This window comes from Sus scrofa, chromosome 11, assembly GCF_054392235.1.
Source record: "Sus scrofa isolate SSC_HxYL_T2T_F1_AM1 chromosome 11, Sscrofa_HxYL_maternal_Yorkshire_Landrace_v2.0, whole genome shotgun sequence".
NCBI lineage: Eukaryota > Metazoa > Chordata > Mammalia > Artiodactyla > Suidae > Sus > Sus scrofa.
This window is the reverse complement of record NC_139393.1, coordinates 16123455-16150607: the sequence shown is the minus strand read 5'-3', so window position 1 is coordinate 16150607 and position 27153 is coordinate 16123455. Positions and strand designations below refer to the sequence as shown.

Genomic DNA, 27153 nt, shown 5'->3' with positions numbered 1-27153 from the left:
AGACTCAAGGACATAGAGAATAGACATGTGTTTGCCACGTGGGAGGAGGGAGTTGGACTGGGAATTTGGGGTCAGTAGATGCCAACTACTACTTCAAAAATGGATAAAAAATAAATTAAAAATAAAAATAAAAATGGATAAAAAACAAGGTCCTATTACATAGCACAGGGAACCACATATAATCGCCTGGGATATATGTATAACCAGGTCACTTTCCTGTACAGCAGAAATTGGCACATTGTAAATCAACTATAATTTTTAAAAAGGAATTTTTTTTTTCTTTTTACAGCTGTATGTGTGGCATATGATAGTTCCCAGGCTAGGGGTGAAATTGGAGCTGCAGCTGCTGGCCTACACCACAGCTACAGCCACACCAGGCCCTTAACCACTGAGCAAGGCCAGGGATTGAACCTGCAAACTCATGGATACCAGTCAGGTTCGTTTCCACTGAGCCACAAGTGGAACGCCTCAAAAAAAGATTTAAAAAAAAAAAAAAAAAAAGAACTCCCACTTAGAGTTCCCTGGTGGCTCAGTGGGTTAAGGATCCAGTGTTGTCACTGCTTTGGCTTGGGCCGCTGCTGTGGCACAAGTTTGATTCCCTGGCCTAAGAACTTCCACTGCCACCAAAGAAAAAAAAAAAAAGAGTAATTCCTAATTAATTATAGGTAGATGGATATCTGAAAACTATTTGATTATGTCTTTTAAGCAGCACAAGTATGATCTCTGTGACCCTTTCACAACTGTTCTTTCTTCTAGGAGAGCAGTGACACATTTCTACTTTGTCTTGCCACCCTATCCCAAGTTCTGAATTACTGGAATATAATTTAATAAGATGTTGCCATAATTAGTTATTCTCTCCCAGTTATGCCTGGGCTTTTAGTCTTAAAGATCCTACTTATATCAAAAATAATTTTTCCAAAAGAAGAGGGGAATGTCAGAATTTTTAAAGCAGGTTCTCAATTTTGATAACCTAGATTCAGCTACATAGAATAAAGCAGTTAATTCAGAGCTGTAACATTTTAACAAGAAAGTTTTCCAATCACCCTAAACAGCTCAGACATGTGGGTTATGACAGTATGCATTTGCTGCGTATCTGTAACAGTTACATCTCCAGCCAGGAAAAGGTAGGAGGCAAATGGATTTTCCAATGCTGCCTACAATTCCCAGAGGTAAGCTAACTCCTGTGTAATTTACCATCACACAGTCAGGACACTCACTGTGCCCCACCCTTGCGGGTGACGACTATTCTGAACACCAACCCCAACCCCTTGAGACCTCACAGGTCCTCAGACCTAAAAGTCAACAAAGCTGAGAACAATGTCCAGGAACTATTTTCCCACTTGCTTAGCGCTCAGACCTCTGATCATCTCACTCTCCTTAGGAGACAGAGGGAAACAGCCCCTGCATTTTTGTGCACTTTCCTCTGTGGGAGATGCTGATGTGTGTTGCATCCTACAGCTTCCCAAGGCTGGAGTGGTAGATTTTGCATCCTTAACATACAAGAGTCAGCAAATGACAAAGCACTGAGGAAATCCAGCAGGGCCAGGGCAGTGATGGTGGTGAGGTACAGCGCACAGGAGTGCAGAGGTGGAATGGAGAAGCAAACTGTCAGCCAGCAAGGCCTCCTTCACCCTACCCTCTCAGGCAGAGGGGACAGGCTCAAACCCCCGGAGGCAGTCAGTCAATGTTAACAGTGCAGAGAGGCGTGTCATTTCCAAAATATTCCCATCAAAAAAAGCTTTGGGGGAGTTCCCTATATTGCCTCTGTATATAATAACAATGAATAATCAGAAGGAGAAATAGAGAAACAATTCCATTTACCATCACATCAAAAACAACAAAATACCTAGGAATAAGTCTACCTGAAGAGACAAAAGACCTGCACTCTGAAAACTCTAAGATGCTGATGAAAGAAATCAAGATGACACAAATAGTTGAAAACATACCATGCTCTTGGATTAGAAGAATCAGTATCACTGAAATGACTATACAACCCAAAGCAATCTATAGATTCAATGCAATCCCTATCAAGTTACCAATGGCATTTTCAAAGAACTACAACAACAACAACAAAAATTATTTGTATGAAAACACTAAAGACCCCAAATAGCCAAAGCAATCCTGAGAAAGACAAGTTGAGCTGAAGGAATCAGGCTTCCCTGACTTCAGAGTATAACAAAGTTACAGTTATCAGAGCAGTATGGTACTGGCACAAAAACAGAAACAGAGATCAATGCAACAGGATAGAAAGCCCAGAAATAAGCCCACCCACCTGGGTCAATTAATCTACTATGAAGAGGGCAAGATTATACAATGGAGAAACGCCAGTCTCTTTAGTGAGTGGGGCTGAGAAAACTGGACAGCCACATGTAAAAATGAAATTCCACACTCTCTAACACCATACACAAAAATAAACCCAAAATGGATCAAAGACCTAACTATAAGACTAAAACTCTTAGAGGAAAACATAGGCAGGCAGAACACTCTCTGACATAAACCACAGCAGTATCTTCTCAGATCCACTTCCTAGAGTAATGACAATAAAAAAGCAAAAATAAACAAATTGGACTTAATTAAACTTAAAAGTTTTTGCATAGCAAAGGAAACCATAAGCAAAATGAAAACATAACCCACAGAATGGAGAGAAAATATATCCAAATCAAACGACTGACAAGAGATTAATCTCCAAAATATACAAACACTCATATAGCTCAATATAAAAAAAAAAAATCAAAAAATGGGCAGAAGATAGACATTTCTCAAAAAAAGACATACAGATGGCCAAGAAACACATGAAAAGATGCTCACCATCACTAATCATTAGAGAAATGCAAATTAAAACTACTAAATGCATATCAAAAGTATCATCATATCAATCAGAATACTAGCCATCATCAAAGTCTACAAACAATAAACGCTGGAGAGGGGGCAGAGAAAAGGGAACCCTCTTACACTGTTGGTGGGAATGCACAATGGTATGACCACTAAGGAGAACAGTATGGAGGTTCCTCAAAAAACTAGAGTTACCGTATGATCCAACAATCCCACTCCTGGGCAAGTATCTGGAGAAAACCATTAATTCAAAAAGATATATGCACTCCAACGTTCACTGCAGCACTTCTACAACAGCCAAGACATGCAAGCAACCTAAATGTTCATGGACAGATGAATGGATTAAGAAGATGTGATACATATTCACAATGGAATACTACTCATCCATAAAAAATGAAATAACGCCATCTGCAGCAACACGGATGGACCTAAAGATTATTATACTAAATGAAGTTAGTGAAAGATACACATCATATAATACCCTTTATATGTGGAATCTAAAAAAAGGATACAAATCAACTTATTTTTGGAACAGAAACAGACTCACAGACTTTGAAAAAAAACTTATGGTTACCAAAGGGGACAGGTGGGGTGGGGGGAGGGATGGACTAGGGGGTTCAGGATTGGCATGTACACACTGTGGTATATGGAATGACTGGCTAATGGGACCTGCTATATAGCACGGTTAACTCTACTGAATATTTTGTGATAATCTCTATTACAAAAGAAACTAAAAAAATGGATATGTGTACATGTATAACGAATCACTTTGCTGTACAGCAGAAATTATCGCAACATTGTAAATAAAATGTACTTCAATGAAACTTTTAAAAAGGAAAAAAAAGCTTTGGGGGAGTTCCCTCTGTGGCACAGCAGATTAAGGATCCAACTGCAGGGGCTTGGGCTGCCCTAGAGGTATAGATTCACTCCCCAGCCCAGCACAGAGGGTTAAGGATCCAGTGTTGCCTCAGCTGCATATGTCGCAGCTAAAGCTCAGATTCAATCCCTGGCCCAGAACTTCCATATTGCACAGGTATGGCCATATAGTTTAAAAAAAAAAAAAAAAAGGTTTTGGTTTGTTGTTAATTTTGGCAGCCAAGAGGATAAATTGCAATGATCTAAAATGCCCCATTTCCCAACTACACTACTTAAAACAAGGCACATTGCAACAGAGCAGTCCACAGAGGGAATGCGTCATTTCGCAGTTGTTAAACTACCAAAACTTCAAGTGCCACCAAGGCTTCCCTTTACGGGAATCTAACTTTTGAGATGCAAGCTGCCTCTTTTCAGTAATTGTCCAATTACCTAACTACCTCCTTCAAATCTGCCCCAGCGCAGCCGCCTGGGGCTCTTCATTCTTTCCTGAAGTCTCTCCTAAACAGCTTTGTCCCTGACAGCTTCCCTGTCCTGAAAAACTGCTTGGAGGGGGAGGGTTAAGATAAAAGGAGACACAGCCAGAAGAACACAGGGACGCTACACCTGTATCACCTGGGACCACAGCTGCCTCTGCTCTCACACTTCCACGGACAGGCTGCGTCCACAAACACTAGAGTGCTCTGCTCCTGGCAACAGCCACAGAAAAATCCCAAAGCCCATCATCTCCCCAACCAGAGAGCTGGGGCAGTGAAGGCCCCACAGGAACCCCACTTCTGGGGGCCGCTGTTGGCCACTGCATAATATTAATACAAAGATGACAGGACAGGAGTTCCTGTCGTGGCGCAGTGGTTAATGAATCCAACTAGGAACCATGAGGTTGCAGGTTCGATCCCTGCCCTTGCTCAGTGGTTTAAGGATCCAGCGTTGCCGTGAGCTGTGGTGTAGGTTGCAGATGAGGCTTGGATCCCGCGTGGCTGTGGCTCTGGTGTAGGCCGGCAGCTACAGCTCCGATTTGACCCCTAGCCTGGGAACCTCCATATGCCGCAGGAGCAGCCCAAGAAAAGGCAAAAAGACAAAAAAAACAAAAAAAAAAAAACTTACAGTATGTCATAAATGCAACACCCAGATATCTGCCCATGCATAAAAGCCTTTCTAGTAAAAGTTAAGTTTTAACTTTATCACAAGAGATCCCACATCTTTGACAGACTAACTGAAAAGACACAGAATTCCAAAAGCTGAGCATCCTAATGCAGAGGCACAAGTGAGCTCCGGCATTCACAGGAGGCTAAGAGGAGGCCAGAGGCAAGCCCAGGGGCCCACTGCTGCCAGCGTCAGCACCCTCTGCAGCAAGGCACAGGGGAGGGCGGTGAAGGGACTGGAGGAGGCAACAGTACACAGGGCCTGGGGGGCTCGATTCCTCAGCACGATGAGGGGCCGACCCAAAGGCACTCATCATACAAGAGGCGGAACTCAGGCGGCCCTTAGTCCCCCCGCTTCTCGTGGTCTCTGACCTGGGAGCGCCCTTGCCTGCGCTTCTTATCAGCGTCTGCAATGCGCCCTCGCCAGCCGTCCTCATCAGCCTGCCTAGGCAGATTTATGCTTTATGGGAAAATACTGATCTTCCCTGACCCCATGAACCCATGTTTGTTTTTTGTTTGTTTGTTTTATGACAAGATGAGAGGATGCGGCCTCCTGACTGCCCTAGACCTGTCGACCCAGATAAGAGAACAAGGGGTAACCCACTCCCCAGGCCTCTCCATCCCAGGGAGCAGTGTCCCATTCTAAGAATCAGTGAGGGACGCAAGGCTGAGGCAGAATTTTCACCAGGAAAGTAAGGGCATTCCACCGCTCCTCCGGCCCCAAAATCATCCAGGAATCTGGAGACCCAAGCTACCACCCAGGCGCTTCCAATTCCATCATCTGCCTCCGGCTGAGTCAAGAGCAGCCTTTCCAAAGGGCAGCCTGTGGTTGCAGGAGCTGCCCAGGAGAGCCTGCCTGTGCCAGGTGGGGCCAGAATCTGCCCCGGCTCGCCCGCCTACCACTCCCGAGCCAATCTTGGGTCCTCTCCTTTCCTTTCTTGGCGTTAAGACATAACCAAAGGTCAGTCTCACTTACCAAAGCCATGTCTGAGGCTTTCTTTTCTCTCGCCAGCAGCAGTGAGGACAGTAACTGGGATTTCCCTGGACAGATGGCACAGTGTTATTTTCTCACTACAAGGACCCTGTAGACTGCCAGGCTTGGAGTGGAATTCTCCATCTCCCAGCCACATGGCAACAGACAAGTGACTTCGGCTCTGAACTGTGATGTTTTCCAGCTATAAACTGGGGACATTCCACCCCATACCTGACTCAGTTTTCATGCAATAGGAACTACTCCACCTCCTGCTGTGCCTGGACCACAGTATTACACTATTAAGGGAATTCATTCTGCGGTAATGAAGTGACAAAGATAATGTTTTCACCAGACTCACAGACACAGAGAGCAGACTTGTGGTTGCCGAGGGGGAGGGAGTGGGGTGGACTGGGAGTTTGGGGTTAATAGAAGCAAACTATTCCATTTAGAATGGATAAGCCATGAGGTCCTGCTGTAGAGCACAGGGAACTACATCCAATCACTTGAGACAGAACATGACAGAATATGAGAAAAAGAATGTGTGTATATACATATATATGTATAACTGGGTCACTTTCTGTACAGCAGAAATTGACAGAACATGGTAAATCAACTATAATAAAATAATAAAAAAGAATGGGTGTTTTCATCACGCTTTCACATGATCTCACTTACAAAAGGTACTTGAACAAAGGACGGGGTTTTCTCTGGCATTACCTGCAGCCCCCGCCGTGAGGTCAATGGCAGCTTGGATGGCAGGATTGGACTTCATGTTCGCCCGCTCCTCTCCTAGGCTCCGTGGAGGGCAGCTCTCTGGAGCTCAGGACGGGCACCTCATATCCCTGGAGGGGGCAAGAGTTCACCATCAGTCAGGCCACTGCAGGCTAGCTGCATAGCTACTGGACTTGAACTTCTAGGAGCCAGGAAACTGGCTCTACATTGCTTCAAAAGAGGGGGCTTCAGATATCAGAGCAGCTTAGTGATCTGTGTTGCCTTCCCCACCCACCACCACCTCCCCATGAAAAGCACGCAGATCCAAACCCTTGCCTGAGCAGAGCAGCTATGGCAACAGGTGGGAGCACTTCAACCAACCTTTCTGAAACCTCAATTGAATGCCCAATAAGAAGCCAACAAGACATCCCAAGCCCCCAGTTAGTTTTTCAAAGGCCTAAATTCAACTATCTTTCCACCAGACTCTTCCAAATTCGGACAGCAGCTTGTGAGAAGCCCCTAAGGGAAGGTCACAAAACAGCAGGTCTGGAAAAGAAGGGGTTAAGAGTTCTGCCAAGTGACATTCACCTGGGTCTGAATGCCTGCCCTACCACCAGTAGCGTGGCCCTTTGGGTCCCTAAAGCTGGAGGTCCCTGTTTGTACAAGTGAATAATAAAAGTACTATCATTACAATACAAGGGCAATGACAAATAGCCGCACCAGACAAACACAATGATGAACTGAGAGCCACACACCACGAGATCTTAGAACAACTACAGCACAGCACCAAACTCTGCCGTCAGAGTCCCCTCCAGAGCTTCTCAATCCTAAGGGGCACACAAATCACCTGGGGACCTTGTTAAGTTACCAATTCTGATGCTACTGGCCTGGTATGCTCCCAGGTGAGGCTGATAATGCCAGCTACCAAGCACAATTTGAGAAGCAACACCCGGCCACTGTGCCCCAAAAGGCTAGCTAAGAATCACCTGGGACACTGGTTAAGTAGTCAAATAACCAGGCCTCTCTCCCAGAGATCTTGATTTAATAGGTTTGAGCTGGAGCCTAACAGTTTGGGAAACCCAGAGTCTTCTCCTCCACCTTTAGACAGACGTCAACCACTGCTGAGGCATGGACTTAATAAACAGTGTCTAGGAAAGGAGAGGCTCATTAACAGAATATTTCAATAAGCAATGCTGTACGGTTTTCAAACTACGTCATTGACTCCTGGGTGAATAACATGGAACACTTTTTACTCTTCACACTGAAGACCTATGTGTCCCCCATCAGGACACCTCTTAGAGGAGGGGGTGAGCGGGGCAGAGGACCCGATCAATGAACACACCGACATCATCCTGATCATCAGCAGAAAATCATTTTAGCCACCAAGAAGTTTTTGAACCACTTCAAGCATGTTGCCAATGACCAGACACCAAAAATCTTCCTTTCTTTACCAAAAAAGTAAAAAAAAAAAAAAAACAAAAAAAAAAACTTTAAAACCAGCAACAACAAAAAGCATAGATAGCACTTAATAAAGCAACTAAGCCACACGAACCCAACTTCACGTTACTGAAGGCCTGGAGAGGCAGCACCAGTTACTGATAAGGGGGTGGCCCCTGGAAATCTAGAGAAGGATATCAGTGTCCCGACCCAACATCCTCGTTTTCCAGACGGAAAGCTGAGGCCAGCGAAGGCAAAGGCTTGTCAAAGGTCACACACGGAATCAGTGGCAGAGAGGGTGCAATGCACGTCTTGCCTTTTGGGCCTGTGCCTACCAACCAATACTTCACTCCAGAGTATCCCAACCTGGTCACACAGAAAAAACCCAACCCTGCCTTTTAGAGGAAAATGGAGGCAGTGAGGAGAGGAGCCACACAGGCAGGGTATGTCCAGCAGAGCCTCTCAGAAAATTCTCTAGGGTTCATTCCCTTGGGGGGTGGACATCTCTTTCTTAATTTAGCAGGAAAGAGGCACAGCAGATGGTACTATCTCATCAATGCGAAGTCAACCCCTTTAGGTAAAAGTCAGAAACGCATCAACTGCTACAAATAACCGCTTGTAGAATTTTTAGGACAGTAAACAGAACACAGAGTAACTCAGAAGGTGTGGGCAACTGTTTCAAATTAAGCGTAGGTTTGGCTTGAAGATAACAGGTCTTGCAGAGGCAAGACTGATTAGCATGACTTAATTACATTGATTCGTGAGCCTTTGGTACCCGTGGAACAGAAAAACTAAGTCCTTACAGCGTCCCTTTTACCCCTCTTTCAAACTACACCAAAGTCCGACTCCAGAAGAAACAGCGCCAAATATCTTCCCGTTCCTTGGGGAAATTCTCTTTTCTTGGGGGAAAATCCGAGGAGGCCTCATTCCCCACTAATTAACACGAATTGCTCCGGGAAGATTCCAGCTTCAGGCCGAAGCTGGCGCGGTGGGAGGCCGCCCTCCATCCAGACCGCCCAGAGCTGAAGCCCAAGGGCGTTGGGATGCAAACCGGCCTCGCTGCTCAGCAGCCGGGAAGGGAGCTCCAGCTCCGGGGGCTCGGGATCCCAGTCCGCACGAGGGGCGGCTTAGGGAAACGACTTCTAACTTGGTCTTCCCGGTTCGCTGACTCTGCCCAGCAATCTGCGAGTCTCCCATTCATAAGCGCCTCCGCCCCGTCCGGCGCGAGACTCAGATGGCGCGGAGCCCGGAGGCTCGGTGACACGACGAGGGGGCAAAGGAGGACAACCTTTCCCAGGAGTTGACCACTGCGGGCAGGAGGCCGCAGAGCCCCGCAGTCTCCGCCGAGCCCGGGGCAGCGCCCGGGAGTGGGGCGCCCGCGGGTCCCCGGGCACGTGTGCGGCGGGTCCGAGACCCCGGATCCCAGCTGCCCGGAAAGGTCACGCCGCTCAGGCGCGGAGGCCCGCCCGCTCCCCACTCCCTCCTCCCGGCCAGTTCCCTGCAGCCCGCGAGCGCCCGGCGGGGCTGCGCTCACCGCCGAGCCGACCGGCTGCGTCCTGCTCGCGCTCCGCCGCCTGCTCTCGACTCTCCCTGGGCTGCGGGGGCGGCCGCTTCACACACACGTCGGCGCCAGGCCTGCCCTCCGCCCCGCCTCCCGCGCCGGACTGCTCCCTGCAGGCGGCCCCGCGGGCTCAGGAGCGCCCCTGCAGCCGGGGCGGGCTGCGCGGGGCCGGCCTGGGCCGGTGAGCCTCCTGCCCGCCAGCCCCCAGCCGCGCGCCGGGGAAGCGGAAATCGGCGCGGTGCGGCGACGCGCTCAGGCCAAAAGGCCGCCCCTCGCCGGGAGCAGGCGGGGCTGGCGGGGCTGGCGGGGCTGGCGGGGCTGGCGGGGCTGGCGGGGCTGGCGGGAGGGCTGGGAGCCCAGGCCTCCACGTTGCTTTCGTGCCTCGCGGTTCCCGGAAGCGCTCGGTGAGCTCGATTCTAGTGAGATCTCAGGGAGGGGGCTGAGGGTGCCCGGAGTTTGGACGAGTGACTGATGCCTTTACGCTGGTTAACCTTGCTCGGACTCGAAACTCAAGGCTCTCATTTTATAATTGAGTACGAAAGTACTGGAAAGGTAGTGATGGAAAATAAATTCACTTATTGCTGGTGAAAACCAAACCCAAAACATTTCCCACTAATTCTTCTTCGAGGAGCTCCGGCTCCACTGATGACATTTGGAAAAGCACACCCACCGATGAAAACTATAGCCCTAAATGTCTTCTCAATTCCTAATGAATTATAGTTGGTTCTATGGCTCTCCGGCATTTTATTAAAAAGCTCAATTCAGGGAGTCTGTTGGGAATTCCTGTTGTGGCTTAGCAGTAACCAAGCAGACTAGTGTCCATGACACAGGCTGGATCCCTGGTCTCCTTTAGTGGGTTAAGGATCCAGCGTTATCGTGAGCTGTGGTGGAGGAAGCAGATCCACTAGAATCCCTGGTGGCTGTGGCTTTGGGTAGGCTGGCAGCTGCAGATCTGATTCGACCCCCAGCCTGGGAATTTCCATATGCCACCGGTGCGGCCCTTTTTAAAAAAGAAGTCTTGTGTACCAGGAGTAAAGGAATTTTCTCTAGTGCACTAGACACAGATCCACTCAGTTGGAAAGGTCTTGGTCTATTACTGACAGGTGCTCAGTGTCACAGCCATGGCCTTCAGAGGGCCTTGGTTCAAACTTCATGGATTTATTTGACTTTTCTACACAGTTTTCTTCCTTAAAACGTGCCGTCATTTTCTTTTACAACTTTCTGCCCTGTTTGGATGTGATGTTTGACTACTGCCAATGTATATTTAAGTGATTTTATGTGAGGGCCAGTGACAAATATTTGAGGTAACTTGTGTGAGTCTTTAAACATGGATGCACAGCTGACTAGACCTTCTGGAGGAAGGAGGTGCTATGAAGGCGTCCGAGCTCCTGGTGAATGAGGGGCTCCTCAACACAGCACAAGACTGTCTTCTCCCAAAATCAGCACTTTAGAACTCAAGCTTCCAGAACATAACTTCATTATAGAAACAAGCCAGGGGCTTTGAGTGACTTGCCCAAAGTGACATGTAACATAACCAGTGGGCAGCAGATGAGGAGCAGAACCTACAGTACAACATCCTAGAGGACTGGGCCTTTCCGCAGCGCCTGGCCCAGAGGCTCTTGCAAACCTGAAAGATGAAGCCCAAGGGAACGAGATAGGGATAGGGCTATATCTCCTGTTACAGATGAGAAAGAGCACTGGGCTTGGAGACAGGCCACTTGCGTAAAAATCTCAGTGACCTTCAATGAGTCATTTAACCTTTTGAAACTCCAACCATCACATGACAGCATCGAGGCTTCCTTTGAACCTCCCTGCTCAAGGAGCCTGCTGCAGCAATCCAGCACGGAGGAGAGGGGTGCCCCTCCAGATCAGGGTCTGCACCCTCACCAAGCCATCAGCTCCCCCCTAATACTTTGTTCTTTCTTGCTTGAGCCCATTTTTTCCCTACCCTCAAAAGGGCTGTTCCAAACTCTCATCACTCTCCCCACGCCTTCTGCATTTCCCCTCTCCCTCACCTCTCCTTCACAACCCTCAGCCTCAACTCTATAAACTAAAAAGCAACCAGGAAACTTTCATGCAAGTTTTTAACCCCTAATCTACAAAGTTGCCTTTTTGCACAAACCCTCATGTTTTTTTTTCTCTACTTGCTGTCTTGCTTGCTGTACCACCATGGTGGACAACGATGCTGGTAAAGAAACTGAGGCTTAGAGAGGTCAAGTGAACTTGCCCAGTGAGGTGCAGATATGAAGGGAAGAGCTGGGACTCAACAAAGCTCATGCACTTAACTGCTATGCTACACAGCAATACCTCCCAGAAGGCTTCCTCTTAAAAGCAAGAGGGTTGCAGGAACCAGAATTTATTTCTCCTGGAATAAATCTCCCTCCATAATGTTTTATAAAACGACTTCAGCAGCTTAAAATCACTCACAGCAATGGCCCTGCTATCTCTGATTTAATAATAGAGAAATAGGAGTTCCCACTGTGGCTCAGTGGGCTAAGAACCCAACATGGTCTCATTGAGGATGCAGGTTCGATCCCTAGCCTCCCTCAGTGGATTAAGAATTCAGAGTTGCCACAGCATAGGTCACAGATGCAGCTCAGATCTGGTGTTGCTGTGACTGTGGCATAGGCCAACAACTGTAACTCAGATTTGACCATATGCCACAGATGTGGCCATAAAAAGAAAAAAAAAAAAAAAGGAAATACATAGATGTGTAAAAGCTTAACATCTCACAGGAGCTCAGGGAATTGATTGGAAAACCACCTGGCTGGCATTAGATCGTGGACGTCTCTGTGCCAGCTTTGTCCTAAGGGTAATTTCCCAGGGACCTAATGGTCTCTTGAGAACAGAATTTTAGCAACATACACCACGGCTCTGCATAAGTAAGTCAACCCAATGGTATTTCAGACCCAGGTTCAAAACAGCAAATAATTCAATGCCCTGACCTCTTTGCTCAGACAGCTGTTTGCTGCAGTTGGAATTGCACAATCCAGGGGTGTCAGTGCAGCTAGCTCTGTGACTTGAGGGCAGGTATGACACAGGTCAGAGGTGAGGGGACAGAGTGGTTACGTGGATAAGGGAGCTTTTGCTGTTTCAACAGAATTTCACAATGTGCTAGTTAATGATATTAAAAGGAGAAATAATTTCACCACTTGAAGATTTTTGGCCCTGATACCATATGGGTGTGTTTTAACAAAGTGTTAATTGGAGTCACAAATAATTCAAAAACATAAATCATCTTGCTAAAAGGATACTGGGTGACTCTCACAGCTGCTGAACAGGGAGATGGTCCACTCTGAAGGCTTGAAACAAGTCCTCAAACCCACTGCTCACTGGTCAGCCATGGAAACCATGCTCCTTCTGAGCTTTGGATGTTAAAGTTTGTACCACTGTCCCATTCGTGCCAGGGCCTCAGCCTGGAGTTGCTGCTCTTCCGAAGCTGGGCAGCTTCATTCCCAGCCTTGCCTGAGAAGCCCCAGCCACGCCACTCTGCTGCCTTGTGTTTCTCATTTCCAAATTGATCTCCTGTGGATGCAGCTGATGGTTGGAGCCTGGGTCACGTGCCTAGACCCAGCTCTGCAAAGGGAGCCTCATCATCAGATCTGGAGAAATAGTCCTTAGTTTGGTCACTAATAACCAGAGCAGGCCAGGTGACACAAATGATGGCAGAACAGTTGCCTTGGTCACCATTGCGCTAGACTGCCTCCAGCCTATAGTTCTTCAATCTTTCTTCTTCTCATGTATTTTGGTTACTGTGATCAGTCGGAGATCTGAAGTTTGTCTCTATTCTCTTGTGGAGAATCCCTTTCTCTGAATCAAACGACAACCAGAGAAGGAAGGCTTTATGTTGTATGCCCAGGTGGTTGTGTAAATTGATCATTTAACATGGAGTTAGAAATACCACTTGTGCAAAAAAAAAAAAAAAAAAGGAGTTCCCGTAGTGATGCAGTGGTTAACAAATCCAACTAGGAACCATGAGGTTGCAGTTCAATCCCTGCCCTTGCTCAGTGGTTAACAATCCGGCATTGCTGTGAGCTGTGGTGTAGGTTGCAGACGCGGCTCGGATCCCGCGTTGCTGTGGCTGTGGCGTAGGCCAGTGGCTGCAGCTCCGATTCAACCCCTAGCCTGGGAACCTCCATATGCTGCGGGAGCGGCCCAAGAAATGGCAAAAAGACAAAAAACAAAAAAACAAAAAAAAAACACCACTGTGGAGTTCCCGCCGTGGCGCAGTGGTTAACAAATCTGACTAGGAACCATGAGGTTGCAGGTTCGGTCCCTGGCCTTGCCCAGTGGGTTAAGGATCCAGCGTTGCCATGAGCTGTGGTGTAGGTTGCAGACTCGGCTCGGATCCCGCATTGCTGTGGCTGTAGTGTAGGCCGGCGGCTACAGCTCCAATTAGACCCCTCCATATGCTGCAGAAGCGGCCCTAGAAAAGACAAAAAAAAAAAAAAAAAAACCGCTTGTGATTTAATACTGAAAAGTATAATGTGGTGCTAGGTAGGATTTTTCTTGTCCAAACTGATGCTAAGATTCAATGCTTAGGGGAAGGTCATGAGAGAGAGAGAGGGCGAGAAAGAGAGACATTAGTCCTTACAGAGCTAAGAGGTGCCGGACCCTGATGCTTCCTCATCCATCACCCCAGCCTGCCTGACCCAGGCTCTGCCATCACAGCCTGGACTGGGAAGGGATGGCTGGGGGGTGAGGGGAGAAGTTGGTCATTAATCAAAGGCAAATGAGGAGAGGAGGCAGGGACAGTGCAGGGCTTGTGTCAGGAGCCCTATTTCCACACACCCCCCCCCCCACCAAATCATTTGGGTCACCAAGAGACTGAAGGGAACCCACTTAGCTCCCTCCGCAGCTGGCCACTGGTGGAGCTGCCCAGCCTGCACCCTCCTCAGTGCACCTCCTGTCCATGCAGAGTTGATCATGAGGAGGGGGTCTTGGAAGAGCATGGTGTGTGTGTTGGGACAGTGGGAGGACAGGGGTCTTGTGGACATAAGGACTGGTGCCTGTTTCTCACAGAGATTCTGAAGGTGGGAGGCTTGGCCAGCGGGTCAGAAGGGTCAGTGGCCTGGTGAAGGGCAGCAGGGTTCTCAATGGTTCCCATGACTTTCACAGGAGGGACAGTATCAGTTACAGGAAGGGCAGGGGCCCTAGGACTACTCAGGCAGGCAAAGAGGGTGTTCTGGGGATGGGCTAATGGCAGCAGAAGGATGCATGTCTGCCCTTCTCTAAGAAAGGGCTCCACCACACACGGGGCTGGGGTGACCCCTACACGACCCCTTAGGAAGCCCCATTGCATCATCTCCAAGGAACTCTCACTCTGGCAGAGACCATCAGCATCAGAGGGAACCTAGAGCAAGGCCAGTTGGAAGGGCAAACCTGCCATTTCTATCCCTTTCTTGCTCCATCCTTAAGGAGCAAGACGGAATAAAATTTCCTCTTCCTCTGAAAAGGAAGGGGGGAAGGAGAAAAAATGAGGCTGAAATTGGATTGGGCTGAATTATCAAAAACAAAAGATCCCAAAGTTCTGAGATTAATCCAACCACCCTATTTTTTCTTTTTTCTTTTTTTCTTTTTCGGGCCATACCCGCAGCATATGGAAGTTCCCTGGCTAGGGGTCGAATTGGAGCTGCAGTTGCCAACCTACACTGCAGCCACAGCAATACCAGATCTGAGATGCATGTGCAACTGACATTGCAGCTTGTGGAAACACTGGACCCTTAACCCACTAAGCAAGTCCAGGGATTGAACCTGCATACTCATGGACACTATGTCAGGTTCTTAACCCACTGAGCCACAAGAGGAACTCCCCAACTGCCCTATTTTAAAATGCAACCCGGGCCTTCTGACTTTGCTGCATGTTTTTCATTTTCTACAGCACATCATGTGCTATGTTTTAGTTATTTATTATTTGACATATTTACTTACTACATTTTATGTATTGTCTTTCTCGTCCTCTCTCACCTCTACCTTCATCCAAAGTGTAAACTCCACAAGGGCAAGGATCTTTGTTTCTAACTGATGTTTCCCCAGCATCTAGAATTATACTGTCCATCTCGGCAGCCCCCTCATTACCTGTGACTACTTACTTTAACTTAACTGCAATGAAATAAAATTTAAAAACTCAGTGTTTCAGTTGTACTAGCCACATGGGGGTGCTCTACAGCCAACTGGGGTCAGTGGCTACTATATTGATCAGGACAGGTATAGACCATTTCATCACCACCAAAATTTTATTGAACATTACTCATCTAGAACAATAGCTGGCATGTCGTAGAGCTCAATAAACATTTGTAGAACAAATCACTGAATGCCTACGTTGTTGTTTTTTGTTTTTTTGTTGTTTTTTTTTTTTGTCTTTTGTCTTTTTGTCTTTTGTTGTTGTTGTTGTTGCTATTTCTTGGGCCGCTCCCACGGCATATGGAGGTTCCCAGGCTAGGGGTTGAATCGGAGCTGTAGCCACCGGCCTACGCCAGAGGCACAGCAACCCAGGATCCAAGCCGCGTCTGCAACCTACACCACAGCTCACGGCAACGCTGGATCGTTAACCCACTGAGCAAGGGCAGGGACCGAACCCGCAACCTCATGGTTCCTAGTCGGATTCGTTAACCACTGCGCCACGACGGGAACTCCCCTACGTTGTTTTAAGACAATATGGGCTAGGGAGTCCCATTGTAGCACAGCAGAAACAAATCCAACTACTATCCATGAGAATGGGGGTTCAATCCCTGGCCTCGCTCAGTGGGTCAGGGATCCGGCATTGCCATGAGCTGTGGTGTAGGTCATGGACATAGCTCAGATCCTGAGTTGCTATGGCTGTGGTGTAGGCTGACAGCTGCAGCTCCAATTCGACCCCTAGCCTTGGAACTTCCATATGCTGACGGTGCAGCCCTAAAAAGCAAAATAATAATAATAATAATAAAATAAAAGCACTTTTAGCAAATTGATTATTCTGGAGTTCCTGTCATGGCACAGTGGAAACAAATCTAAGAATCATGAGGTGTCAGGTTTGATCCCTGGCCTCACTCAATGGGTTAAGGATCTGGTGTTGCCATGAGCTGTGGTGTAGGTCGCAGACGTGGCTCGGATCTGGCATTGCTGTGGCTGTGGTGTAGGCCAGTGGATGTAGCTCCGATTTGACCCCTAGCCTAGGAACCTCCATATGCTACAGGTGTGGCCCAAAAAAGCAAAATTTAAAAAAAAAAAAAAAAAGAAAGAAAGAAAATTGATTATTCTGTGCAAATACCAGCAGATATAACCACTGAAAGGATATACAAAAAAAAGGGATGCATTCATTCTTTGGAAGGCCCCAGTATATTTGAGGCCACAGAGCCTAGAGATCAGTAGAGACTCTGGAATCTGAGGCCTGAGGGGGAAATCCCAGCATCTCATCTTTAAGCTGAATGAGGAGCAAAAGACTTCTGGATGAGAATAAAGGGAAAGATATGGTTCTAGGAACGAATGCATTGAGCACCACTCCCGCCCCACCCCCCAATGCCTGTGCCTCTTGGCCCACCGTTTTCATGTTCGTGTGATCTCACCAATGAGGATGTCCACGTGCCACATTCTTACTGTTTAGTTATAGTTGATTTACGATGTTGTGCCAATTTCTGCGGTAAAGCCAAGTGACCCAGTGTCCTATCTATATATACATTCCTTTTCTCATATTATCATCCCTCATGGTCTATCCTGAGACTGGACACAGTTCTCTGTGCTATACAGAAGGGCCTCATGCTTCTCCATTCTAAATGTAAGAGTTTACATCTACTAACCCCAAACTCCCAGTCCATCCTGCTCCCTCCCCCCTCCCCCTTGGCTATCAACCCCCTTATAGGTAGGTTCATTTGTGCCATTTATATTTATTTATTTATTTTTGCTTTTTAGGGTCCAACACACAACACATGGAGGTTCCCAGGCTAGGGGGTTGAATCGGAGCTACAGCTGCCGGCCTACAGCACAGCCACAGCAACACCATATCTGAGCTATGTCTGCAACCTATACCACAGCTTACAGCAACACTGGATCCTTAACCCACTGAGAGAAGCCAGGGATCAAAGCTGCATCCTCATGGATACTAGTCAGATTCGTTTCCCCTGCACCACAATGGGAACTCCCATTTGTGCCATATTTTAGATTCCACATACAAATGGTATATGGTATTTGTCTTTCTCTGTCTGACTTATTCCACTTAGTATGATCATCTCTAGTTGCATCCATGCTGCTGCAGATGCACATGCTGCATTCTAATGACCTTCTCTTTGTCGTAGGATTCTTTCCCCACCGTGTGTAAAACACTAGAGCAGGGCACTCAACCAATCCCCAAATAAAAATCCAAGCTTTGCACTTATCCCTGGAAATGTGGAGATGAGGGAAGACCATTCAGTGTGATTTATAGGGGCACATCCAAGGTGCTGGGGAGCAGCAGAGAAAGGGCACATAATCCAGCCCAGCAAAGCAGGAAGGGCATCTAGAGAAAGGGATAGCTGAGTTTTGAGGTATGAGTAGGAGTTACAAAGGCGGGAAAAATATACAGTGGCAAGGAGGGGAAAGCAGCATGGAAAATCAGGGAGCTGTGATGGTTCAGCACAGAGTAGGAAGTGAGGGGAGTAGGAGAGGAGGCCAGCACAGGAGACAGCCTGACCTGTAAGAGTCCCACTTGCTCTGCTAAGAGTGTTGAGCTTATTCAGAGGGTGGTAGAGGGAACCGTTGAGTAAAGTAGACATTCTTTGAGATATGAGTGTGGGTGTGTGGAGAGGTAGCACAGAGAGGAGGTTGAAAGCATGGACTCTGGAATCCAGACTGGCCTGTCCTCCCATTTGATGGCTTCGTGATGGTGGGCAACTTCTTTAAGCCCCAATTTCCTCTTCTTAAAGAGGGGAGAATAGGAGTTCCCGTTGTGACTCAGTGGTAATGAACCTGACTAGAATCCATGAGGACGTGAGTTCCATCCCTGGTCCCACTCAGTGGCATTGCTGTGAGATGTGGTATAGGTTGAAGACATGGCTATGATCTGGCATAGCTGTGGCTGTGGTGTAGACTGGCAGCTGCAGCTCCAATTTGATTCCTAGCCTGGGAACTTCCATACGCTGCAGGTGTGGCCTTAAAAAAGCAAAAAATAAAAAAAGAGGGGAGAACAGTCTTATCTGCATCAGGAAATTTTAGGAGATAATACATATAAAGCACTTACTACAATGACTGACACATAGTGGTCAATAAATGCTAATTATTGTTATAGATTATTTGAATAATCGATAATTAGGTTTCTTGTTTGCCTCATTTTTTTGTAATAAATGAATTACCTTTATCACAACGATAGAAATTTAAAGTGTTGTTTTATGTACCCTAAGAAAAAATAGAAACATTTGCTCATGCATTCAACAAATATTGATTGGCCATAAAGGATGTAGCAGGCACAGTTATAGGCTCTGGGGAAAAAGCAGAAAACAAGGCTGTCTAAGGTCCCTGCCCCCATACAGCTCCTATTCCAGTCAAGCAGGCTGACCTAAATAAGTAAACAATAGGATTGACAACATGTGTCAGCTCCAGGAGGCAGGGAGCTGGTCTGAGCCGGGATGTATCCTGAATGTATAAGATAGCGCCCTCTGCCGGCACTCAGTGTTGTGTGAATGAAAAATCATTTCAGGTGGTAACAGAGCCACTAGGGTGGCAACAAAACAAGGCCACGTGATGCAGTGGGCAGGTTGGTTTCACTAGAGGTGAAAGTGACAAAGCGACTGATGAGCTAAAACAGGAAGGTGTGAAAGGAGCTAATCACGGACAGACTTTGAGAAGAATATTCCAGGCCCAAGAGTATTTGAAGCCAAAGCCAACAGTCCTAAAGCAAGGCTGTGCAAAGAACAGAAAGAAGGCCCAAGTCAGGGGATGCAGTGAGCAAGGGGTGCAGAGAGGAGGGACGGAGGCAGGGGCAGTAGGCAAGGTCACTCACCACATTATTTTCTTGCCCTGCTCAGACCCCCGCCTGCTAAGATGTTTTGCTCCTTACCTCACAGTGTCCGTAGAATGATCACTTCTTGTGTGGGCTGCTGTCACTCTTGTGTGACAGAAATCTCTTTCCAGGCTGGGGGTGTGGAGAAGGTGACTAGATTCCCCTCCTTCTGTTGCCAGGCCTCTGTGTTGACACTTTATCTGCTCCATCTTTCTGGCTGTGCTGGGTTTATTTTGTGAAACTGATGTAATGATAAAGGGAACTCTTACCCTCTGGGGGAAAGAATTCTGAGGGCAAGGGGAAGATTCCAAGATTTTAAATAGGAGTTCCCATTGTGGCTCAGCGAGTTAAGAACCCAACATAGTGTCCGTGAGGATGTGGGTTCGATCCCTGGCCTCACTCAGTGGGTTAAGGATCCAGCATTGCCCTGAGCTGTGGTGTAGGTCGCAGACACAGCTCAGATCCCACATTGCTGGCAGCTGCAGCTCCAATTTGACCCCTAGCCTGGGAACTTCCATTTGCCATAGGTGTGGCTGTAAAAAGAAAGTAAAGAAATAGGTGACAAAGACGGCCTAAATGAAGTTGTTAAGGATCACTTTGGTGGCTGGGTAGAGAAGAAACTGTGGGACAAGGAGAATAAGGGGAACCAAGTAGGTGACCGCTGAAGCAAGCAAGGCCCAGGAGAGGGGTGGCCTGCCCTGGGGTCTAGATGAGGGAAGCGGGATGACGGAACCCTCCACAGTTTGGTGGAGGTGTGTGCAGTGCACACCACACACACACACACACACACACACACAGTATAAATGTTGTATGTAAAACAAGATTATTCTTGCCTGCAGAGGGCACTTGAATATTCTAAAGTCCAAGGGTCAGAGCAGGTTGACTCAAGCAGAGACTCTGTTTCCCAAGGGCATAATTTAAGAGGCCAGGAAAGCAAAAAGAAAACAATCTCAGCTGAAGCTACGCTCTTTGCCTACTGGAACGTAAAACCTCTTCTTTTAAAAAATTAAATTTTGGGGCAGAGTTCCTGTCATTGCTCAGCGGTAACGAACCTGACTAATACCCATGAGGATGCCTGTTCTCCTGGCCTCATTCAGTGGGTTAAGGATCCGGCATTGCCCTGAGCTGTGGTGCAGATCACAGATGCAGCTTGGATCCGGTGTTGCTCTGGCTGTGGCGTAGGCCAGCAGGTGCAGCTCCGATTCGACCCCTAGCCTGGGAACTTCCATATGCCGTGGGTGCGGCCCTAAAAAGGCAAAAATTTTTTTAAATTTTTTGTGATAGCTCATACAATAAGCCAGGAATTTGGGCTTTCACACATTAGTGAAAGCTAGTTAAATGATACAGCCATCCTCCCAGTGAACAGATGTGAGAGGGGGAGTCTGGCAGGCAGGAGAGGGGAGGAGGAGGCTCATTTGCTGGGGAATCTTTGGCCAGGTTGCCAGGTGGGGAGGGGCTCAAGTAGGGAAGCTCTGAGCCAAGCCCAAGGGCAGCAGAGAGACTGGTGCCTGGAAAGAATGGGGGGGTTGGGGGGGGGCACCAGGGAATTTTAAGTACTTTGGAACACAGCTTGAGCACAGTTGTGCCTGGAAATATCTCTGTCATCTCCAGAAATCACTTGCTAAGTGCTGCTTCAACCCAATTCTGTGTCTTATATTGGGTAATTCACGTTAGAATGACATGATCCTGGTCCTTGATAAAGTCCAAAGCAGTTTTACACATAAATATGCTGAGAATGAGTCATTTTACAGAGAGGGAAAGGCAAGTATTTAGACCACCCAATTCGAAGGGCATACAACCACTGCCTCTTCCAGCTCACCTCTGGTAAATGCTATAAATGCTGCCGTCGGAGGTCTCAAAGCCCCCTTCTCCCCACCCTGTCCTTGGCTTTGGGCATTGAAGACCTTGTGAAAAGACTCATGCCATCCAGGAGGCTCCTCCTTCTGGGCCCCCACAGGAGCCTGTGCATGTGTTCCCTTGCATCATTGCCTTATGTGACACTTGCTCACCTACCTGTGACCCCACCCAGATCACCAGTCCTTGAGGCAGGCATGGGTCTCACTCATCTTTGTCATCCAAGGGGACTGAAACCTTACTCTCCACAGCAGTATCATATGTTTATACTAATCCCATAATTCTATTTATTCCATATAAACAGATACATATATTCATCTGTTTTAGGTGGTGTTTGAGACTCTAGTTTTACCTGATTTATAAACTAGATTAGCTGGAAATATTTGTATGTACAGGAAGAAAGATAAAAATGTCCCGCTGTGGAAGGTGTAGAGACAAAACAAGCCCTTACTTCACCTATGAAAAAAGAAGGGAAATATTCCATCGGATGCTTTGCCACACACCCAGCCATACCCCCTCCCCCAAACCAGGAAACTGCAAAACAGACTTTGCCCCATGTGAGCTGTCCAGCCTCCTCTTCTTTCTGTGCTTTCAGCTAGTATGTTGCCTTTGAAAGATGTCCGAAATAATTTAACACTTTTGCTAGTGTGGTCACATGTTAATTGAAACGGTTAGCGAGGAGTTCCTGTTGTGGCTCAGCAGGTTAAGAACCCGAGACAATATCCTTGAAAATGTGGGTTCAATCCCTGGCCTTGCTCAGTGGGATAAGGATGTGTCGTTGCCGCTAGCTGCAGCATAGGTCCCAGATGCGGTTTAGATCTTATGTTGTGGGAGTTCCTGTCATGGCGCAGAGGAAACGAATCTGACTAAGAACCATGAGGTTGCAGGTTCGATCCCTGGCCTTGCTCAGCGGGTTAAGGATCTGGCATTGCCGTGAGCTGTGGTGTAGGTCACAGACGTGGCTGGAATCTAGCATTGCTATGGCTATGGTGTAGGCTGGCAGCTACAGCTCCAATTGGACCCCTAGCCTGGGAACCTCCATATGCCGAGGGTGCGGCCCTCGAAAGACAAAAAAAAAAAAAAAAAAAGAAAGAATGAAATGAAATTGATTGTATCATTAAGCTAAACAGCTATTTTAATATCTTTGTTGCTCTTTTGTAACCTTGTATAATTTAGCCTGTTTTCTTTATTTCTACATCATTATTAATACCATGCATTAACAGTTTTTCAGCTCTGTGAGCCACTAGTCATTGAATTCTACTTCTAACTCACTAGCTAACAAGCTTCAAATGATCATTCATTCATGGAGTGCTTTGGAATTAGAGTATATATAATTTGCGTGGAGTGTGTGTGTGTCTGTGTGATATGACAATAAATATAACTGTCAGACTGGATTCCAGGTAACTATCAGCAGAGGCTTCAAACACTGCGTCCAGGGAGCTGGCCTGACCCTTTCCCTCTGTATCAGGTGACACATGAAAGCAGGCCTAATTCTCAGAGCTGGTCTTTCCTGGCTGCCTGTCTTGCTGCGGAGAACCAAGAATGCCTCCCTATGTGCCAGGATGTGACCTCTCCTAAACTCTCAGGCTGAACTCGCCCAAGGATGTGCTATAATCAGAATATTTGAGAAACTCTTCTCCACATCCAATGCTAAACGTCCATATAGCTTTATAATACAACGGAAAGAAATGTCCATATTCTTTCCAGGTTTTTGCCTTTGAATCACAGGTTCCAGAGGTTCCACAGCACCATGCAGTGACTGGAATCAATAGTCTCCTTATTTAAAAAAAAAATGTTGCATTTCATTTCCTTTAACACCTGCATGTAGACATATATTACAGTTCTTAAAAACAACAACATATTCTTCCTGGACTGGCTGACTGAAGAAGTTTCACTGTCAGGTCTGGAAGGAGTCGTTGCTGACGGTAACGTGGCTTTGGTGTCCTCCAGGAGTGCCCTGTTTGAAATCATGTGACATCTTTATAAAGAACAGTGTTTATTAGTCCTTTAGATAAGTTAATATCCTCAACCAAAATTGTTTTCTGCAGGAGGTTTGGAGCTGGCAGAACACCTCTATGTGCCAGAAGGGTGGCACACCCCAGCTTCAGGGGGACAGAAGCGCTTCTGCTCTGAATCCTTCCAGACCTCACGCTTTGAACCTCCTCCTCCAGCTGCTCATTTTAAATGCCACCAGGAATGGGAGAAATAAACATCTGTGCCTCTTGATATGAAGCACAGAGAGGATACGCTTCACTTCTGTGGTTCTCCTGCTAAAAATGAATACCTTCTAACAACTAGAAAAAAATCAGAAACAAGAATCGAAAGTGTCGAGTTCCCGTCGTGGCTCAGTGGAAACGAATGTAACTAGTATCCATGAGGACACAGGTTTGATCCCTGGCCTCACTCAGAGGGTTAAGGACCCGGTGTTGTCATGAGCTGTCGGGGTCGCAGCCTTGGCTCGGATCTCGCCTTGCTGTGGCTGTGGTGTAAGCCAGCAGCTACAGTTCAGATTTGACCTCTAACCTGGGAACCTCCATATGCCATGGCTGCAGCCCTAAAAAGAAAAAAAAGAAAAAAAAAGAATTGAAAGTGTACTACAAAATAACTGGCCTGAACTCTTCAAAAACATCAAGGTCATGAAGGACGGAGAGCGATTGAGGCAGGGAACTGAATCAAAGTGGGATAAAGAAGCACAGAATTAAATGCAGTGTGTGACCTCTGATCAGGTCCTAGAGAAAATTTTCTTTTCCTTAGGACATCACTGGAACAGTTGGTGAAATGTGAGTTGGGCCTATACAAAGAATTATAGTGTTGTATCTATGTTAATTTCCTAATGTTGTAATTGTGATGTGCTTATGTAAGAGAATGTTTTTGTCTCTAGGATATACATTCAATGTTGCTTAGGGGTAAAAGACATTATGTTTGCAACTTACTCTCAAGTGTTTGCGGAAAAAAAATAATAGGAGGGAGAATGAGAATGACAAAAATAAATGTGGTAAAATGTTAACATTTGGGTAGTCTGTGCTAAGGATGTAAGGGAAATATTTGTACTGTTTTTGCAACTTTTCTGTATGTCTAAAATGCCTTCAGAATAAAAGGTTTATTTAGAAAATAGGGTGTTCCTGTTGTGGTTTAGTGGGTTAGGAACCGTATAGGTTTCAGGTGCAACTTGGATCTGGCATTGCTGTGGCTGTGGTGTAGGCTTTAGCTGCAGCTCTGATTTGACCCCCAAACCAGGGAACTTCCATATGCTGCAGGTGCGGCTGTAAAAAGAAAAAAAAATTGTTTTCCACAAGGTTCTTTAATTTTTAATTAACTTTTCTTTAAATTAATTTTTAAAAGATATTACCATTCCACCTTTCAATTTTTACTATAACAGAAGCAAACACTTAAATAGTGATTACTGTGTGTTAGGCACTGTTTAAAGCACTCACACATATTTTAACTCACTTAAACGTCACAGCCACTCTGTAAGGTGGGTGCTGTCATTCATGACTCCCTTTTCCACAGACGAGGCAGCTGAGGTCCATAGAGGGCAATAAAACCTGCCCAAATGCCACAGAAAGTGGTGAAACCTGGTTCCTGGCTTTGCCCACCCCGGGAGTGCTGTGTTCTGCTGCGTCTCCTGTAACACCATAGATAGGAAGTTTTAATGTGACCGCTTTAGTCTTCTTTTTCTTGCATTCACTTTCTTGGATGAAAATTTAAAATAATTTTAAAAACATATGTCAGAGTTTGTTTTTCTCTAATTATGGAAATTTTGTGGGTGGCCTATGCCACATAGCACCCTCAAATAGCTTTGTCTGTTAAAAGTGCCAAGACCTGGGAGTTCCCACTGTGGCTCAGGAGTAATGAACTGACTAGTATCCATAAGGATGTGGGTTCAATCCTTGGCCCCGCCCAGTGGGTTAAGGATCTGGTCGCTGCTATGAGTTTTGGTGTAGGTCGCAGATGTTGCTCGGGTCTGGCATTGCTATAGCTGTGGTGTAGGCCGGCAGCTGCAGCTTTGATTCAACCCCTAGCCTGGGAACTTCCATATGCTGCAGGTGCGGTCCTAAAAAGATTAAATAATTAAATAAAGTATCAAGACCTATCTCAGCCCATCCCCATGTATTAAGGAGGTAGGAGGGCCATGAAATGAACTCTCCAATGTATATATAGTAGGCTAGCCTTTTCTTGTTGACTTTGGTGTTTGCTTGGCATTATGGACCACTGAGGCTAATCAGTGTTATCAATAAATTTTTGAGACCTGAAAAGGTGGATTATTTTCTTCACGATTCTTTGAGCTTTTCATAACTCATTTAAGTATCATTTTAGATTACAGCTCTAATATTAGTGCATTATGGCAACGGTATTGCTATTTTTCCCAAAAGAATGATCTCATCTTTCATAAGATCAAAATCAAGTTTGAGGAGTTCCCACTGTGGCTTAGTGGGTTAAGAACCCAACTCATCCATGAGGATGTGGGTTCAACCCCTGGTCTTGCTCAGTGGGTTAAGGATCCGGCGTTGCAGCTGCGGCTTGGATCCCGAATTGCTGTGGCTGTGGCGCAGCCCTAAAAAGAGGAAAAAAAAAAAAAAAAAAAAAGATTACAGCTAACGGTATTATATGGCCTTTGAAATAGATTTTTTTTTTCCTTACCAGAGCATTATTTGGTTAAAGAATCTAATCAACACTATCCTGCTGGAGGCTCCAATACAGTGACTTACAAGTTATTTCACCAGTACCAGGCTTTCCTGTGAACAATCCTACGATCAAAGCATCAGTCACCTCCCTTGCAGGCTCATTGACAACTTTTTCTCTCCCATCTCTGACTTCAAGCCATTTCAGCATCTGTGAAGATCTAATTTTAACCAAGGAAAAGGAAACCAAGGACAAGAAGGGCAAGTAAAATCCAAACCATTCTATTTGTTTCTCACTCTTTTTTTTTTTTTTTTTTTCTTTTTAGGGCCACATGTGTGGCATATGGACCTTCCCAGGCTAGGGGTCGAATCGTAGCTGTGGCCCGCTGGCCTACACCACAACCTCAGCAACTCCTGATCCAAGCCGTGTCTGCAACCTACACGACAGCTCACAGCAGTGCTGGATACTTAACCCACTGAGAAAGGCCAGGGATCGAATCCATGTCCTCATGAATGCTAGTCGGGTTCGCTAACTGCTGAGCCATGACGGGAACTTCTGCTTCTCACTTTTATCCTAATAGAAGGTGAGGTGAGAAAATGGACTGGTTTACAAGTTACTTCGTGGTGTAAATGATTCATGCCAAATTTGTACTCGACTACTACCGATGATTTGTGCAGGAAGCAGGGGACCTTCCAGTAATATAATAGTAGAGGCCCTGTCTTTTAACTGGTGCAATCAATGCCTATAATCTTAATCTGAAATACATTCTAATTAAAATCTTTCTAGTAGATAGCGCCTTAAAGTTTTCTTTGCCCTTTCTTTTTCTCAGAAAAAAAAAATTTTTTTTGTCTTTTTTTTTGCCTTTTCTAGGGCTGCTTCCTGTGGCATATGGAGGTTCCCAGGCTAGGGGTCTCATTGGAGCTGTAGCCACCAACCTACACCACAGCCACAGCAATGCGGGATCCCAACCGCGTCTGTGACCTACACCACAGCTCACGGCAACGCCGGATCCTCAACCCACTGAGCTAGATCAGGGATCGAACCCGCAACCTTATGGTTCCTAGTAGGATTCATTAACCACTGTGCCATGAAGGGAGCTCCTCAAAAGTATTTTTTATTAAAAAATTTAATTGAGGTATAGTCAATTTATAATATTGTATTAGTTTCAGGTGTATAGCAAAATGATTCAGTTATACAT

The 27153-nt window shown here is 46.5% G+C and overlaps 1 protein-coding gene across 19 annotated transcripts in view; it reads right to left on the bottom strand.

The window, feature by feature from the left end:
* Positions 1–9765, bottom strand: part of SLC25A15 (solute carrier family 25 member 15) — a 58457-nt gene extending 48692 nt beyond the window's left edge. For 12 of the 19 annotated variants that reach the window (XR_014818810.1, XR_014818807.1, XR_014818809.1 and 9 more), the window contains exons 1-2: positions 9503–9558; positions 6538–6662 (exon numbers count right to left, since the gene is read on the bottom strand). Coding sequence is in view for 3 of the 19 variants with exons in the window: in NM_001243910.1 (NP_001230839.1) it covers positions 6538–6592 (55 nt within the window). In the remaining 16 variants the exon portion in view is untranslated. 19 annotated transcript variants of the gene reach the window in all.
* Between the last annotated feature and the right edge of the window lie 17388 nt (positions 9766–27153).